The 16,192-nt window shown below is 40.6% G+C and overlaps 1 protein-coding gene across 1 annotated transcript in view; it reads left to right on the top strand.

Annotated features, from left to right (window-relative positions):
• Positions 1-16,192, top strand: part of LOC311108905 (cadherin-18-like) — a gene marked incomplete at both ends in the record, with an annotated part of 152,120 nt that overhangs the window by 117,490 nt on the left and 18,438 nt on the right. The window contains one exon of the mRNA XM_084151696.1: positions 11,439-11,560. Coding sequence (XP_084007822.1) covers positions 11,439-11,560 — 122 coding nt within the window. The remainder of the gene's footprint in view (positions 1-11,438; positions 11,561-16,192) is intronic.

Raw genomic sequence — 16,192 nt, 5'->3', positions numbered from 1 at the left:
GAACTGGTGACTGAGACGGCCATGGCATATGGTTTACATAGTTTATGCTCATCAAACAATTCAGTGACCGCTCTTCTTCTTCTTTATTATGGCGGTCCGCAAACAAATGTCATAGGTGCATGCCGCCACCTACTGTATTGGCTGTGTATCAGCCTACTATTCTGTAGTATGAATTCATTACACTTTGTGAAAAAATTGCCCTACCAACTAACCCTACACCCATTAAAACCTCATCACTGTTCCACTACTTTGGCCCAATCTGATCCTGCAACAAGCCAGCAGCCTGGGAGTACGGGAGACTATCGTTACTAAGCTAACATAGGGAATTGTTTTAAGATGGCCATAACATGGACCGTTTAGCTATTTGATTTGGAATTTTAGGACCCCTTTAGGTATAAAAAAATAATTTGGCCTTTACTACTATAGCCCATAGAAACGCATTGAATAACACATTCATAAATGGCAAAAAAAGACAGTAGAAAAATGTATCATAAGGAATAAGGTTTTGACGTGTCTGTCCTATATCTAGGAGATACAAAAAAGCTCTGGAAATATTTGTGTTTTTGGACACATATTTAAACCCTTATTTTTCCATTTGTTTGTATGGGTTACCTTCAGACGAGTCACAAGTCCCGTCATACATATTAGTTTGTAGCTAAAACGGTTCGGACGCTACAGACAGAAATTGGCACATCAGCGTTACTGACTTCAGACGAGTCCCGTGACACTTGTGGGGGTCGTAGATCAAAACGTCTCTCATAATAGTTTTGTAGGCCAAACCATTCGGACGCTACAGAAGTAGTGAGAAGGCTGCTGTAGCTCGGCCACCTTCTACCGCAGATACGGAAGGCCAACATAGGCAGATGCGGTGGATTGAGACGCAGCACATGCAAAAAATATCTCTAGCTTAACCTGACGGATTTTGATGGGGATTTTTTATTATGTTACTTATATTGACGCACGGATTAAGGATACATTGGTCTTCAACATATCCGGTATTTCTAACAAGATACCTTTTGAATGTATCTTTGCCCATCTCTGGCTAGTGCAAATGACGTTACTGTAATATTCACAGTAACTTGCCACCAGCTTTCAGTAAGTTACTGGAAAATGCAAAGCAATGACACAAAAATTAGCCTACTATACTGTAAGAAAGTAAATGCTACTGTAATCATGTTGGCATTTTACTGTTATTACATGGGATTAGTGCAAGCAGGTTGGCTGCTAGTTATTTGTATATCACAGCATAGTTATGAATATTTTGTGTTTTATGTCACTTGCAGTACTAGATGCCTTAACAAAGGCTTCCAAACTGGCCACAGGGCATAACCGTTCAAATGGACATGACTTAATCTTCACCCATTAAAGGTTTAAGACCCACTGTCACTCTGATCTATGTCCTATATATATTAAATTGTTAGGGCATTACTACCACAAATCAGTTAAATTGGTTCTGCATTCTCACTAACGGGTGCATCAAATATAGCCACTTACAGGCACGCCTCAAAATATATTAGTGAGCCAGCGATTCTCTCACAAAATGTTCCACAATGGACCATAATTTACAGAATGCTGCAATAAATATACAGCATAACAGTACTTTGTTCAATTACATTTTAATAAAACTACAGCAATTGTTAAAAGTGAATATGTAATTATATTTTACAGCGTACCAATAAATATTTGGTGTGTTTATATCACTTGCACTTCTTGAGGCCTAAACAAAGGCTTCCAAACTGGCAGTGAATACAGGGCGAAATAGATCAAAAGGACATGCCTAAACACTCCCCCATTAAAGGTTTGCGACTTGCTGGCACTCTGATCTGTTCCCTATATACATTTAATTGCTAGGGAACTACTACCACATATCACTTCAATTGGTATAGCACTCTAACAGGTGGAACTAGTACAGCCTCTTATAAAGCACACCTCAGTGTTAATTTGAGAACTTTAACAAAAATACCATGCACCCACAAAAGGCTGTGGGGTGGTACTGAATTACTGATAGCACAGTAGTCAGTAAATGACTGTAGATTTACCAGAAAATGTTTCTACAGTCCAAAAATACAGTATGGTACTGTATTATTTGGGTTGGTACAGAATTCCAGTAAATGTATTCTGTGGGGTACAGCATTCTCACTAATGGATGCTCAAAATATGTTAATGAGCCAGAGATTATTTTGCTGCCCACAACATTGCACTTTACTGTATTTGCTGTAATTGCTGTAATTTTACAGCAGTGTAGCACAATGCCATTGAACCCCCATAATGCATTGCTCTTTACAGGACTGTAATATAGAATTACAGTAGCTAACCCACACAAGTTTTGCTGTAAATTTACAGCAATTTGTTAGTGTTATGCTACCAGCTTATGCAAACGGGAGTTAGCATTCACCAGATATTTTTCTAAAGCCGAAAATGACAACTTCTACATTCTGCAGTGAAAATAGACAAATATATCAAAATCTGATTTTTGTATCCACATTGTGGGTCTGTTAGAACACATACTGTAAATCATGACGGATTTGACGAATATCCACTTTGTTAGATCCAATTTTTTTAATGGGCGCCAATGATGGTGTCCTCATTCTATACCCCACGTTCTGCGTTCCATTGGTCTGTTTATTGCATGTATTCTCAATGGTTTATTTCCATGCATTGAAAGTGTTTTTTAGTCTAGGGCTAGGCCTAATCTCTGTCTGGGAAACTGGTATAAAGTGGAGAATATACCGTGCTTTATAGCTTTTTCTCCAGATTGTAAATTCAGAGTACGAGTATTGCCATATGATATACTGCAGTAATCATAACATTTAAAAAAGGGATAATGTGTCACTATTGCAGATAGAAAATTCTCTAGGCATGAACATCTCAACATGATGCCGAGCAATAGAGAAAGACATACAAGTGCTATCTTGTATCACCTCGAGTGACTTTGATAAGCTGTTTTATCAATAACTGTTTCAGTAAATTGAGCACTTAATATACATTACATGTACACTGAACAAAAACATAAACGCAACATGCAAAAATTTCAAAGATTTTACTGAGTTACAGTTCATATAAGGAAATGAGTCAATTTAAGGCCCTAATCTATGGATTTCACATGACTGGGAATACAGACATGCATCTGTTGGTCACAGATACCTTAAAAAAAAAAGGAAGGGGCGTGGATCAGAAAACCAGTCAGTATCTGGTGTGACCACCATTTGTCTCATGCAGCGCCACAAATCTCCTTCGCATAAAGTTGATCAGGCAGTTGATTGTCGAATGTTGTCCCACTCCTCTTCAATGGCTGTGTGAAGTGGCTGGATATTGGCGGGAACTGGAACACACTGTCGTACACATCTATCCAGAGCATCCCAAACATGCTCAATGGGTGACATGTCTGGTGAGTGTGCAGGCCATGGAAGAACTGGGACATTTTCAGCTTCCAGGAATTGTGTACAGATCCTTGCGACATGGGGCCGTGCATTATCATGGTGAAACATGAGGTGATGGCAGCGGATGAATGGCACGACAATGGGCCTCAGGATCTCGTCACGGCATCTCTGTGCATTCAAATTGCCATTGATAAAATGCAATTGTGTTCGTTGTCTGTAGCTTATGCCTGCCCATACTATAACCCCACCGCCCCCATTGGGCACCCTATTCACAACGTTGACATCAGCAAACCGTTCGCCCACACGATGCCATACACGCTATCTGCCATCTGCCCAGCTCATTTGAAACCTGGATTAATCCGTGAAGGTGAGAATTTGCCCACTGAAGTCGGTTTACGACACCGAACTGCAGTCAGGTCAAAACCATGTGCACAACATTTTAGAGAAGTAAGCTTTTTGTGCGTTCGAAAAATGTCTGGGACTTTATATTTCAGCTAATGAAACATGGGACCAACACATTACATGTTGTGTTATATTTTTGTTCAGTATACAGTATTTGCGTAAATACATTGAGTTTTCCCTTGAATGCATCAGCGAAATACAGACGGGCATCAGAGCTGTTATTTGTCAGCCAGAGAGAATGGTACTTTTACAAATGAACAGACAGTCGCACATGGTTTAGTAGACTGGGCCCTTATTCTGATATGCTGAATAATCACCTATGCAAGCGTGGGGACCAAATTATCCATCACCCACAACAAGCTAAATTAACTAAAACAACATATGTTGTTTTTAGTGTTTCTTGGCCTCATCTTCTCCTACTCCTAGATTGTCTTGCTGAATAGTTTAGTTTTTTGGTTTATTAGAAAATCTAATATAGAAACATAGTGATACAAGTCAATTTTAAAGACACAAAATGTGTCCTTGGTGTGCAAAGTAAGATGCATCGGATACCAATTGATCAGTTTGTGTTATCTTTACTTAAGGATTCATAAAGTGACTCAGAGTATGAGTACTGATATTGGATCAGTTTTGCTTTTAAGATCTTAATGAATACAATTAGCCAATGTGAACAGGACAGGGGGAAACCTGATCCTAGATCACACAGCAAATTATCCAGTGTTAAATAAATAACACAGTGTTAAATCAACACTGAAAGTGTGGAGTCTGTGGACCCATATATCAAATCAAATCAAATGTTACTTGTCACATGCACCGAATACAACAGGTGTAGACATTACCGTGAAATGCTTACTTACAGCCCTTAACCAACAATGCATTTATTTTTTTATAAAAAAGTACAATAAAACAACAACAAAAAAGTGGTGAGATAAAAAGAGCAGAAGTAAAATAAAATAACCGTAGGGAGGCTATATACAGGGGGGTACCGGTGCAGAGTCAATGTGCGGGGACACCGGCTAGTTGAGGTAATTTGTACATGTGGGTAGAGTTAAAGTGACTATGCATAAATAATTAACAGAGTAGTAGCAGCGTAAAAAGATGGGGTGGGGGTGGGGGTGGGGGTGCAGTGCAAGTAGTCCCGGTAGCCATGATTAGCTGTTCAGGAGTCTTATGGCTTGGGGGTAGAAGCTGTTGAGAAGCCTTTTGGACCTAGCTTGCCGTGCGGTAGCTGAGAGAACAGTCTATGACTAGGGTGGCTGGAGTCTTTGACAATTTTGAGGGCCTTCCTCTGACACCGCCTGATATAGAGGTCCAGGATGGAAGCTTGGCCCCAGAGATGTACTGGGCCGTACGCACTACCCTCTGTAGTGCCTTGCGGTCGGAGGCCGAGCAGTTGCCATATCAGGCAGTGATGCAACCAGTCAGGATGCTCTCGATGGTGCAGCTGTAGAACTTTTTGAGGATCTGAGGACCCATGCCAAATCTTTTCAGTCTCCTGAGGGGGAATAGGCTTTGTCGTGCCCTCTTCACGACTGTCTTGGTGTGTTTGGACCATGATAGTTCATTGGTGATGTGGACACCAAGGATCTTGAAGCTCTCAACCTTTTCCACTACAGCCCCGTCGATGAGAATGGGGGCGTGCTCAGTCCTCTTTTTTTTCCTGTAGTCCACAATCATCTCCTTTGTCTTGGTCACGTTGAGGGAGAGGTTGTTATCCTGGCACCACACGGCCAGGTCTCTGACCTCCTCCCTATATGCTGTCTCATCGTTGTCGGTATATACATATGGGAACAATGTTAAATTAACACACTGCTTAGTGCAGGGGTGTCAAACTCATTCCATGGACGGCCTAGTGTCTGCAGGTTTTTGGTTTTTCATTTTCAATAAAGCCCTAGACAACCAGGTGTGAGGAATTCCTTACTAATTAGTGACCGTTTAAATCATCAATCAAGTACAAGTGGCGCAGCGGTCTAAGGCACTGCATCTCAGTGCTTGAGGTGTCACTACAGACCCCCTGGTTCGATTCCAGGCTTTATCACAACCGGCCGTGATTGGGAGTCCCATAGGGTGGCGCATAATTCGCCCAGCGTCGTCTGGGTTTTGCCGGTGTAGGCAGTCATTGTAAATAACAATTTGTTCTTAACTGACTTGCCTAATTAAATGAAGGTCAAATAAAATTTAAACAAGGTGGGAGCGAAAACCCGCACACTCGGCCCTCCGTGGAATGAGTTTGACACCTGGCATAGTGTAAAGCCTTATTCAAATATTTCCCCAGAGTGCCTTTAGAATAAATTGTAGAATTACCACCAAAGACTGTATTTGTAAGTGACAGAGACATGGTTGTTGCAGTCACCCATTTGCAGTCCTACGGACTGCACCAAGTGAGATCTTAAGCGAATATGTTAACATCATTTTTTTTTATTATACAGTACCTTCAGAAAGTACATATTAATACCCCTTGACTTATTCCATATTTTGTTACAGCCTGAATTAAAAATGGATTAAATTGACTTTTTCCTCACCTATCTACAGTGAGGGAAAAAAGTATTTGATCACCTGCTGATTTTGTACGTTTGCCCACTGACAAAGACATGACCAGTCTATAATTTTAATGGTAGGTTTATTTGAACAGTGAGAGACAGAATAACAAAAAAAAGATCCAGAAAAACGCATGTAAAAAATGTTATAAATTGATTTGCATTTTTATGAGGGAAATAAGTATTTGACCCCTCTGCAAAACATGACTTAGTACTTGGTGGCAAAACCCTTGCTGGCAATCACAGAGGTCAGACGTTTCTTGTAGTTGGCCACCAGGTTTGCACACATCTCAGGAGGGATTTTGTCCCACTCCTTTTTGCAGATCTTCTCCAAGTCATAAAGGTTTCGAGGCTGACGTTTGGCAACTCGAACATTCAGTTCCCTCCACATATTTTCTATGGGATTAAGGTCTGGAGACTGGCTAGGCCACTCCAGGACCTTAATGTGCTTCTTCTTGAGCCACTCCTTTGTTGCCTTGGCCGTGAGTTTTGGGTCATTATAATGCTGGAATACCCATCCACGACCCATTTTCAATTACCTGGCTGAGGGAAGGAGGTTCTCACCCAAGATTTGACGGTACATGGCCCTGTCCATCGTCCCTTTGATGCGGTGAAGTTGTCCTGTCCCCTTAGCAGAAAACCCCCCACCCGAAGCATAATGTTTCCACCTCCATGTTTGACGGTGGGGATGGTGTTCTTGGGGTCATAGGCAGCATTCCTCCTCCTCCAAACACGGCGAGTTGAGTTGATGCCAAAGAGCTCGATTTTGGTCTCATCTGACCACAACACTTTCACCCAGTTCTCCTCTGAATCATTCAGATGTTCATTGGCAAACTTCAGACGGCCCTGTATATGTGCTTTCTTGAGCAGGGGGACCTTGTGGGCGCTGCAGGATTTCTATTTTTTTTTATAAATTGATGTGTATTTTAATGAGGGGAATAAGTTATAGACTAATCATTTCTTTTTCAGTGGGCAAACGTACAAAATCAGCATGGGATCAAATGTTTTTTTCCCTCACTGTACACACAATACCCCATAATCACAAAGTGAAAACGTTTAAGAATTTATTTCACATTTATTGAAAATTAAATACAGAAACATGTCCTTTACATAAGTATTCACACCCCCTAGTCAATACTTTGTAGAAGCACCTTTGGCGGTGATTACAGCTTTCAGTCGTCTTGGGTATGTCTGAATCAGCTTTGAACATCTGGATTTGGGAATTTTCTCCCATTCTTCCTTGCAGATTTTCTCAAGCTCTGTTAAATTAGAGGGGGAATGGCAGTGAACAGCAATCTTCAAGTCTTTCCACAGATTTTCATTGGGATTCAAGTCTGGGCTTTGGCTGGGCAACTCATGGACTTTCACATTCTTGTTCTAAAGCCATTCCAGCATTGCTTTGGCTGTATGCTTTGGGTCATTGTCCTGTTGGAACGTTAATCTTTACCCCAAGCTAAGGTCGTTTGCACTCTTCAGCAGGTTTTTAATCAAGTATTTATCGGTATTTGGCTCCATTCATTGTTCCCTCTATCCTTAGCAGTCTCCCAGTCCCTGCCACTGAAAAGCGTCCTTATAGCATGATGCTGCCACTATCATGCTTCACGGTATGGATGGTGTTAGACAGGTGATGAGCTGATTCTGGTTTTCTCCAGACATAGTGCTTTGCATTACTTTTTAGTGATCCAACTGACATTTTAGTCATTTAGCAGACGCTCTTATCCAGAGCGACTTACAATTAGTGAGTGCATAAATTTTTCATACTGGCCCCCCGTGGGAATCTTTAGGCCAAATAGTTACATTGTCTCATCAGATCCCAGAATCTTTTGCCTTATGATCTCAGTCTTTCACGTACATTTCTGCAAACTCCAGGTGTGCTGTCATGTGCCTTTTTCTCAGGAGTTGCTTCCTTCTGGCCACTCTCCCATGAAGCCCAGATTGGTGTAGAGACTGTTGTCCTTCTGGCAGGTTTTCCCATCTCAGCCAAGGAACTCTGTAGTTCTCTTAATGGTCATTGGGTTCTTGGTCACCTCCCTGACCAACATCTTTCTTTCCCGGTTGCTCAGTTTGGTCGGACGGCAGAGTTGGGGTAGTTCCATACTTTTTACATTTCCCAATGATGGAGACCACTATGCTCTTGGAAACTTTCAACATTTGAAATTGTTTATACCCTTCCCCAGATACAGTGGGGAAAAAAAGTATTTAGTCAGCCACCAATTGTGCAAGTTCTCCCACTTAAAAAGATGAGAGAGGCCTGTAATTTTCATCATAGGTACACGTCAACTATGACAGACAAAATGAGATTTTTTTTCTCCAGAAAATCACATTGTAGGATTTTTTATGAATTTTTTGCAAATTATGGTGGAAAATATGTATTTGGTCAATAACAAAAGTTTCTCAATACTTTGTTATATACCCTTTGTTGGCAATGACACAGGTCAAACATTTTCTGTAAGTCTTCACAAGGTTTTCACACACTGTTGCTGGTATTTTGGCCCATTCCTCCATGCAGATCTCCTCTAGAGCAGTGATGTTTTGGGGCTGTCGCTGGGCAACACAGACTTTCAACTCCCTCCAAAGATTTTCTATGGGATTGAGATCTGGAGACTGGCTAGGCCACTCCAGGACCTTGAAATGCTTCTTACGAAGCCACTCCTTCGTTGCCCGGGCGGTGTGTTTGGGATCATTGTCATGCTGAAAGACCCAGCAACGTTTCATCTTCAATGCCCTTGCTGATGGAAGGAGGTTTTCACTCAAAATCTCACGATACATGGCCCCATTCATTCTTTCCTTTACACGGATCAGTCGTCCTGGTCCCTTTGCAGAAAAACAGCCCCAAAGCATGACGAGTTGAGTTTTTACCAAAAATAAAAATACCTTATTTACATACGTTTTCTGACCCTTTGCTATGAGACTGGAAATATAGCTCAGGGCATCCTGTTTCCATTGATCATCCTTGAGATGTTTCTACAACTTGATTGGAGTCCACCTGTGGTAATTTCAATTGATTGGACATGATTTGGAAAGGCACACACCTGTCTATATAAGGTCCCACAGTTGATAGTGCAAGTCAGAGCAAAAACCAAGCCATGAGGTCGAAAGAATTGTCCGTGGAGCGCCGAGACAGGATTGTGTCGAGGCACAGATCTGGGGAAGGGTACGAAAAAATGTCTGAAGCATTGAAGTTCCCCAAGAACACAGTGGCCATCATCATTCTTAAATGGAAGAAGTTTGGAACCACCAAGAATCTTCCTAGAGCTGGCAGCCCGGCCAAACTGAGCAATCGGGGGAGAAGGGCCTTGGTCAGGTAGCCATGAGGTTGCTCTGACAGAGCTCTAGAGTTCCTCTGTGGAGATGGGAGAACCTTCCAGAAGGACAACCATCTATGCAGCACTCCACCAATCAGGCCTTGATGGTAGAGTGGCCAGACGGACGCCACTCTTCAGTAAAAGGCACATGACAGCCCGCTTGGAGTTTGCCAAAAGGACTCTGACCATGAGAAACAAGATTCTTTGGTCTGATGAAACCAAGATTGAATTCTTTGCCCTGAATGCCAAGCGTCACGTCTGGAAGAAACCTACGGTGAAGCATGGTGGTGGCAGCATCACTCTGTGGGGATGTTTTTCAGCAGCAGGGACTGGGAGACTAGTCAGGATCGAGGGAAAGATGAACGGAGCAAAGTACAGAGACATCCTTGACGAAAACCTGCTCTAGAGCGCTCAAGACCTCAGACTGGGGCGAAGATTCACCTTCCAACTTCTAAGCACACAGCCAAGGCAACGCAGTCAAAGGTGCTTCAACAAAGTACTGAGTAAAGGGTCTGAATACTTATGTAAATGTGATATTTCCGGGGGGGGTTTTGTATACATTTGCACAAATTTCTAAAAACCTTTTTTTGCTTTGTCATTATGGGGTATTGCATGTAGATTGATGAGGGGGAAAACAAACAATTTAATCAATTTTAGAAAAAGGCTGTTACGTAACAAAATGTGGAAAAAGTCAAGGGGTCTGAATACTTTCCGAAGGCACTGTATATGTTTCACCTTTCATCTGTGTCTGGTGTTAGCTAGTTACTGGCTAGCTAGGTCTTCAGCCAGCATGGAACAAAAGGGGGGGAAGGGTCATTCAAAACTCAGACGCAGTTGTCAAGTCAACACATCAGTTCTGCTTTTAACTGCATCACAAGAGACATGCCAAACAGGAGATATGTCAAATGTGATATCATTAATGCAATTACAATGTTTGAGTTGCTTTATGTATCACCAAATGTAAAATGTATTGCAACACTGCTCACTGTTTCCAAGTTGCTTGAAATAGGTGTTTCAAAGAGCTTTCAGTCAAGGTGAGCTTATGAATATAAGCTCCCTTCCCACTCAGCCTGTTTTTTCAAACTTCCTTGTAGTTAGCCATGAGAGAAAGTACTTTTCAGAATGAGTATTATGGACCTTTAACACTGTTCCGCTCTGTCCACAGATTTCACACTTTCAGTGTTGATTTAACACTCTGTGTTTATAGTTTTTTATTTAACATTGGGAATTTGCTGTCCAGCACTCCTACTCCAAGATGCTTAAAGAATATGGGCCGAGATATCTTTGTGTTTCTTCTACATCCTTGTGAGTGTATTTGTTCAAAGATTTATGCTATATATATCTGGGGTGGGGAAACTATGGCCGGATAGTTATATATATTTTTTTGTGGGGGGTTTATTTTATATTTTAATAAAAACTCCAGGCAACTCTTGAACTTCTAAAACTAGATAGAAAGTATTTAGAAATTGTAACGGACCTATATATTTTCAAATAATTGCCCTTTTCATGAATGGTGGAATACTGTTAATATAACTGTGTTAGTGCATTTTTTTGTGAATTTATGTAAATCACAAAGCTCATTTTAATTTCCTGTGGCGCAGTAAAATTCTCAGCAACAAAAGAGTGATCAAACTAAGATCTGTAGGTCAAAGATGTGTGTTGGAAAACTTTGGTAGAGCATGGGTGAGGTAAGGCCTTGTAGTGCTCATGTGAATTTCCTTAATTTTTCGGCTTCAGACCTGCCTAACTTCTCTACATATTCTCACTTCTGTTTTAATATTATTCATGAGTGTTTGTGTTGATGTTTTCTCCAGACAACCCCAGCCTCCTCAGCCACGTCTCAGTCACGGTGCAGGTGTTGGATGTGAATGACAACCCTCCTGAAATTAAAACAGACAAGGAAGTCGTTGTATGTGAGAGCTCAAGGCCAGGACAGGTGAGCATCACGCACGTACACACGAGTGGAAGGGGCGGTGGTAAGGTGCAGCTAATACATTTTTTAGAGTGAGTTTAATCGTGTCACCATGGCAACAAAAACTTGAACAAAAGAAGATAACTACCTTTTATTTAAAACAATTGTGGGGGGGGGAGTCAGAAAGTTAGAGATTGAATGAAAGTGCTACTCAATAAATGAACACCGAATAACAAATATTAAAGCTGTTTATAACTTGCAGATTAGTATCTAAAAAATAGATTTAACAGAAAATTAACTGGCAAATTGGCAGTTCGCCTTTTCAAGGTGGATAGGTATAGTGCACACAGTTTAAGTGATCCATATTGAAGTAGCAGCAGAGTACAAAAATACACTTAAAGCGGCAATCAGCAGTAGAAACAATGAGTATGTTTACTGCACATGCACAGTAAAACCTCAATATTAAACTGATTATGACAGTAGGCAGATTATGCAATAGTCATGTAAACACCTTACTCTGCTTATCTTAATCGGCGTAAGGTCAAAATCGAAATAAGCAAACTTTCAAATTATTAGGACATATAAACACCTTATTTGATCTGCGTATATGTCAGCACCGGTAGCGCAAGCCTCCCTTGTTAGCGTGAGTGGAGTGAGTTCGGAACAATTGAATGTATGCATCTTCGAAATAGTTTTCACATGGGCCTCCCGAGTGGCGCAGTGGTCTAAGGCAGTGCTAGCTGTGCCACTAGAGATCCTGGTTCGCGGCCATTGTGGCGGCGCACAATTGGCCCAGCGTCGTCCAGGTTAGGGGAGGGTTTGGCCGGCAGAGATGTTCTTGTCCCATCGCGCACTAGCGACTCCTGTGGTGGGCAGTGCACGCTGATACGGTCACCAGGTTTACAGTGTTTCCTCTGACACATTGGTGCGGCTGGCTTCCGAGTTAAGTGAGCATTGTGTCAAGACAGCAGTGCGGCTCGGTTGGGTTGTGTTTCGGAGAACGCACGGCTCTCGTACAGGAGTTGCAGCGATGGGACAAGACTGTAACTACCAATTGGGGAGAAAAAGGGGTAATAAGAAATAGTTTACACATACAGACTTTATAGGTTCGAACTCAGAATCAAATACACTAACTAAAAATAACGTGGTAGAATGTTTATTTTGATTTGGAAATGTTCTGCATTTATCAGAGTGCCATCAGGTAGCCTGATTTCAGATGTGTCCATGTAAACAGAATTATTAGGGACATTTTTCTTCTTGCAAAGCATGTAAATGTTTTAATCAAACTATTATATTATATCTATCCACAATCACATTTATTGTGTGCATGTAACTGGGTCATTCCACCAATTCGGTGCCTTTTGAGAAGTGTAACTTGGTAAAAACAAACTAGAAAGTATATTTCACCTAATTTTAACATTCTGTCATAAAGAGCAATGTTCAGACTTCATATTATATATTTTTTTATCTCATCTCAAGAGGTTAAATAAAAAAGACTATAGTAAGTGCCAAATAAAGTAACAGGGTTGAAGATGTCATCTGAAATCAGCCATAAATCCCCTTGTGACGGTGGAATGAAAGCTTGTTGTGTGCAACAGGGAGGGGCAATTAAATGCAAGCAAAAAAAAAAAAAGGAAATTGCTCAAATATTTCAAACCTCTCCGTCTATGGGTTCAGCAGGGGTGTCAAACTTATTCCACAGAGGGCCAAGTGTCTGCAGGTTTTTCCTTTCAATTAAGACCTAGACAACCAGGTGAGGGGATTTCCTTACTAATTAGTGACCTTAATTCATTAGTAAAGCACCAGGGTGGAGCGAAAACTCGCAGACACTCGCCCTCCGTGGAATGAGTTTGACACGTGGGTAACAGGGTTGACGTGTTATGCTCAACCCGCTCAGTTTTCCACCACAAAACACCAGAAAATTGCCAAAAAGAGTAGAACTAGTTCACCTGCTTTTACACTATGATTTCACTAATAGATGTTCAATATGTATTTAAAAATATATATTTGGTCACACTTTATATGGATAGTCATACTATACCTATACTGGTACTATACTGGTCATACTATCAACAAACTATCTACTGATAAGCAACTGACTATCTGTTGATAAACAACTGCTTGCTAAGGTTACGGCTAGGGTAAGGTTTAGAATAAAGGTTAGAGTTAGGGCAAGGGTTATGGTTAGTAGATAGTTAGTTGAAATGTTACTGATAGTCTGTAGACTATCCAAATAAAGTGTTAACAAATATTTAAAAAAGGAATAGTTTCACCATTTCAAAACGAGAGTTCAGCTCATGAAACAGGGTTGACCTTAAAGGTCCCGAACAGTCAAAATCAAATCAAATCAAATCAAATTGTATTGGCCACATGCGCCGAATACAACAGGTGCAGACATTACAGTGAAATGCTTACTTACAGCCCTTAACCAACAGTGCATTTATTTTTAACAAAAAAGTAAAAATTAAACAACAACAAAAAAAAAAGTGTTGAGAAAAAAAGAGCAGAAGTAAAATAAAATAACAGTAGGGAGGCTATATATACAGGGGGGTGCCGGTGCAGAGTCAATGTGCGGGGGCACTGGCTAGTTGAGGTAGTTGAATGGATGAATGAAATCATTGGATGATATTTGGATAAAAACCAAAGTAGGACTGCCAAAGATGAAAAATTACTGTTGCTTCTCACATTGACAAAGTTTGATCATAAAGTTACTGGTCTTCTCCCCCGTGTCAAACAATTGGATTCAGGAGGCGGGATAGAGGCAGGATTATTAAGGTATTTTTGTGATATCACAAAAAGCCTTATTTTAATCAATCAATCACATTTTATTTATAAAGACCTTTTTACAGAAACCCAGCCTAAAACCCCAAACAGCAAGCAATGCAGATTTTAATGCACCAATGGTAACGTCTTATTCTCGTACCTAATTCAAATAAGTACCGCCTTGTAACCAACATCGCAGCAGGCGTGTTCACAGAGGGGCGTTGTTTACATAGCTAGGTAGCTAGTCTAGTAGTGCCAAAATTTGACTGCAGTGTGTCAGCAAATATAATTAAGAGGTTTACCCTATTCATCTAAGGCAAAGATACTTATAGATTTCTGCTTCATCTGTGTCTGGTGTTAGATAGTAACTGGCTAGCTAGGGAAGGGTTGCCTAAAACTCTGAAACAGTTGTCATGTCATTATATCAAGAGACATGCCAAACGGAAAAGTCATACAATCTTCTTGACGTCATTGTTAGTCATGATACAGTATATCAACATTATCTGATAGTCAGTATACATATTTAATGACAAGTACCCTGACTACACCCTGTAAAGTTTTAATTGAAATTCTCCAAGATGAACTAGCTAGCATGATAAACAGTGCTGCCAACTTCATTTGTTATACAGCCCACGTTTTGTCTATATTGATGCTAATACAATAACCAAAAAATAATAATTGTGAAACCATGATGTGATGTATGACAGGACTGGATGTTGCATGCAATTTCAGTGTTGTTTGAGTTGCTTTGTGTATCAGCAAATTTGCTTGAGATAATATCCTGCAACACTGCTCACTGCGTCCATGTTGCTTGACATAGGCATTTTCAAAGAACTGCCAGTCAAGGTGAGCCCCCTGCCCACTTAGCCTTCTAGTTCCCTGCCCACTGGGTCGGTCTTTTCAGAGTTCCTGGTAGTTTGACATTAGAGAAATTGCTTTGAAAAATGTTGAGAATTCTTTAAAAAAAACAAATATATATATTATCGGTGATGTTTTAGTAGTCACTCAAAAAGGTATTTTACATGGGAATCAGAATGACAGTTCGGGACATTTAAAATGATGGACAGACATAAAGGAATCACTAAACACATTTTACAGGAAAAGGTTTACAGTGTAGGACTTTACAATAATGGGGAAAACTTGGAGACATTTTGTGGTTGAGTGAGTTAAATCTTCCTAGAAGTCACAGAAAGTGCAGCAAGGGACATTTCAAAATGCAGAGTTTTGGCACTAGCTAGTCTTTATTCATATAAAAAAAACAGATTTATTGAATTCTCCATGTGGTCTACATTAAAGGGCACATACTTTCTATGTATAATAGGCTTTTAAAAATGCTATATTGGTGATCAATTTCTACTTAAAATATCAAGGGATGCAAAATGCACTCTTTTCTTGGAATAACCCAACCACTCTCAAATTCATAGACAGAGCTATGGATGCAAGGACTGACCATCCATGATATCAAAATTCTAGTTTTAACCATGTTTTGAGGCTGTATAGTGTTTGTTTACATTTACTTTGTTTACAACCATTCAAGTAAAACAAGGATTCTGATGGGGTACGACAGTTGAACTAAGCTCATGAGGTATTTATACATTCTTCAAGAATCAATGGGTACATATCATTAATTCATTAAAGTCCTAAAAATGGATGTAGCAACTTCTGATTGCCCTTTAATAAGAGCTCTTAAGCAGCCCAGGAGCACTTGTACTCTAATTCCAATGTAAGTTTCTGAATGCCTTACATGTTGGCAGTTAAATAGGCTGGCATTCAAAGCGGTAGCAGTTTCGTGCACCTCAAAACATTTGTGCACATCAAAACGTTACCCACAGTGGCAGGATCTGCCGGGTCAGCCTTCTCCTGGGGTGCCTCTCCCTGGGCTGGTTCTCAGCC

The sequence above is a fragment of the Coregonus lavaretus genome, assembly GCF_964263955.1.
Source record: "Coregonus lavaretus genome assembly, chromosome: 34".
In the NCBI taxonomy this organism is placed as follows: Eukaryota; Metazoa; Chordata; class Actinopteri; order Salmoniformes; family Salmonidae; genus Coregonus; species Coregonus lavaretus.
This window is presented reverse-complemented; position numbering and strand designations above follow the sequence as displayed.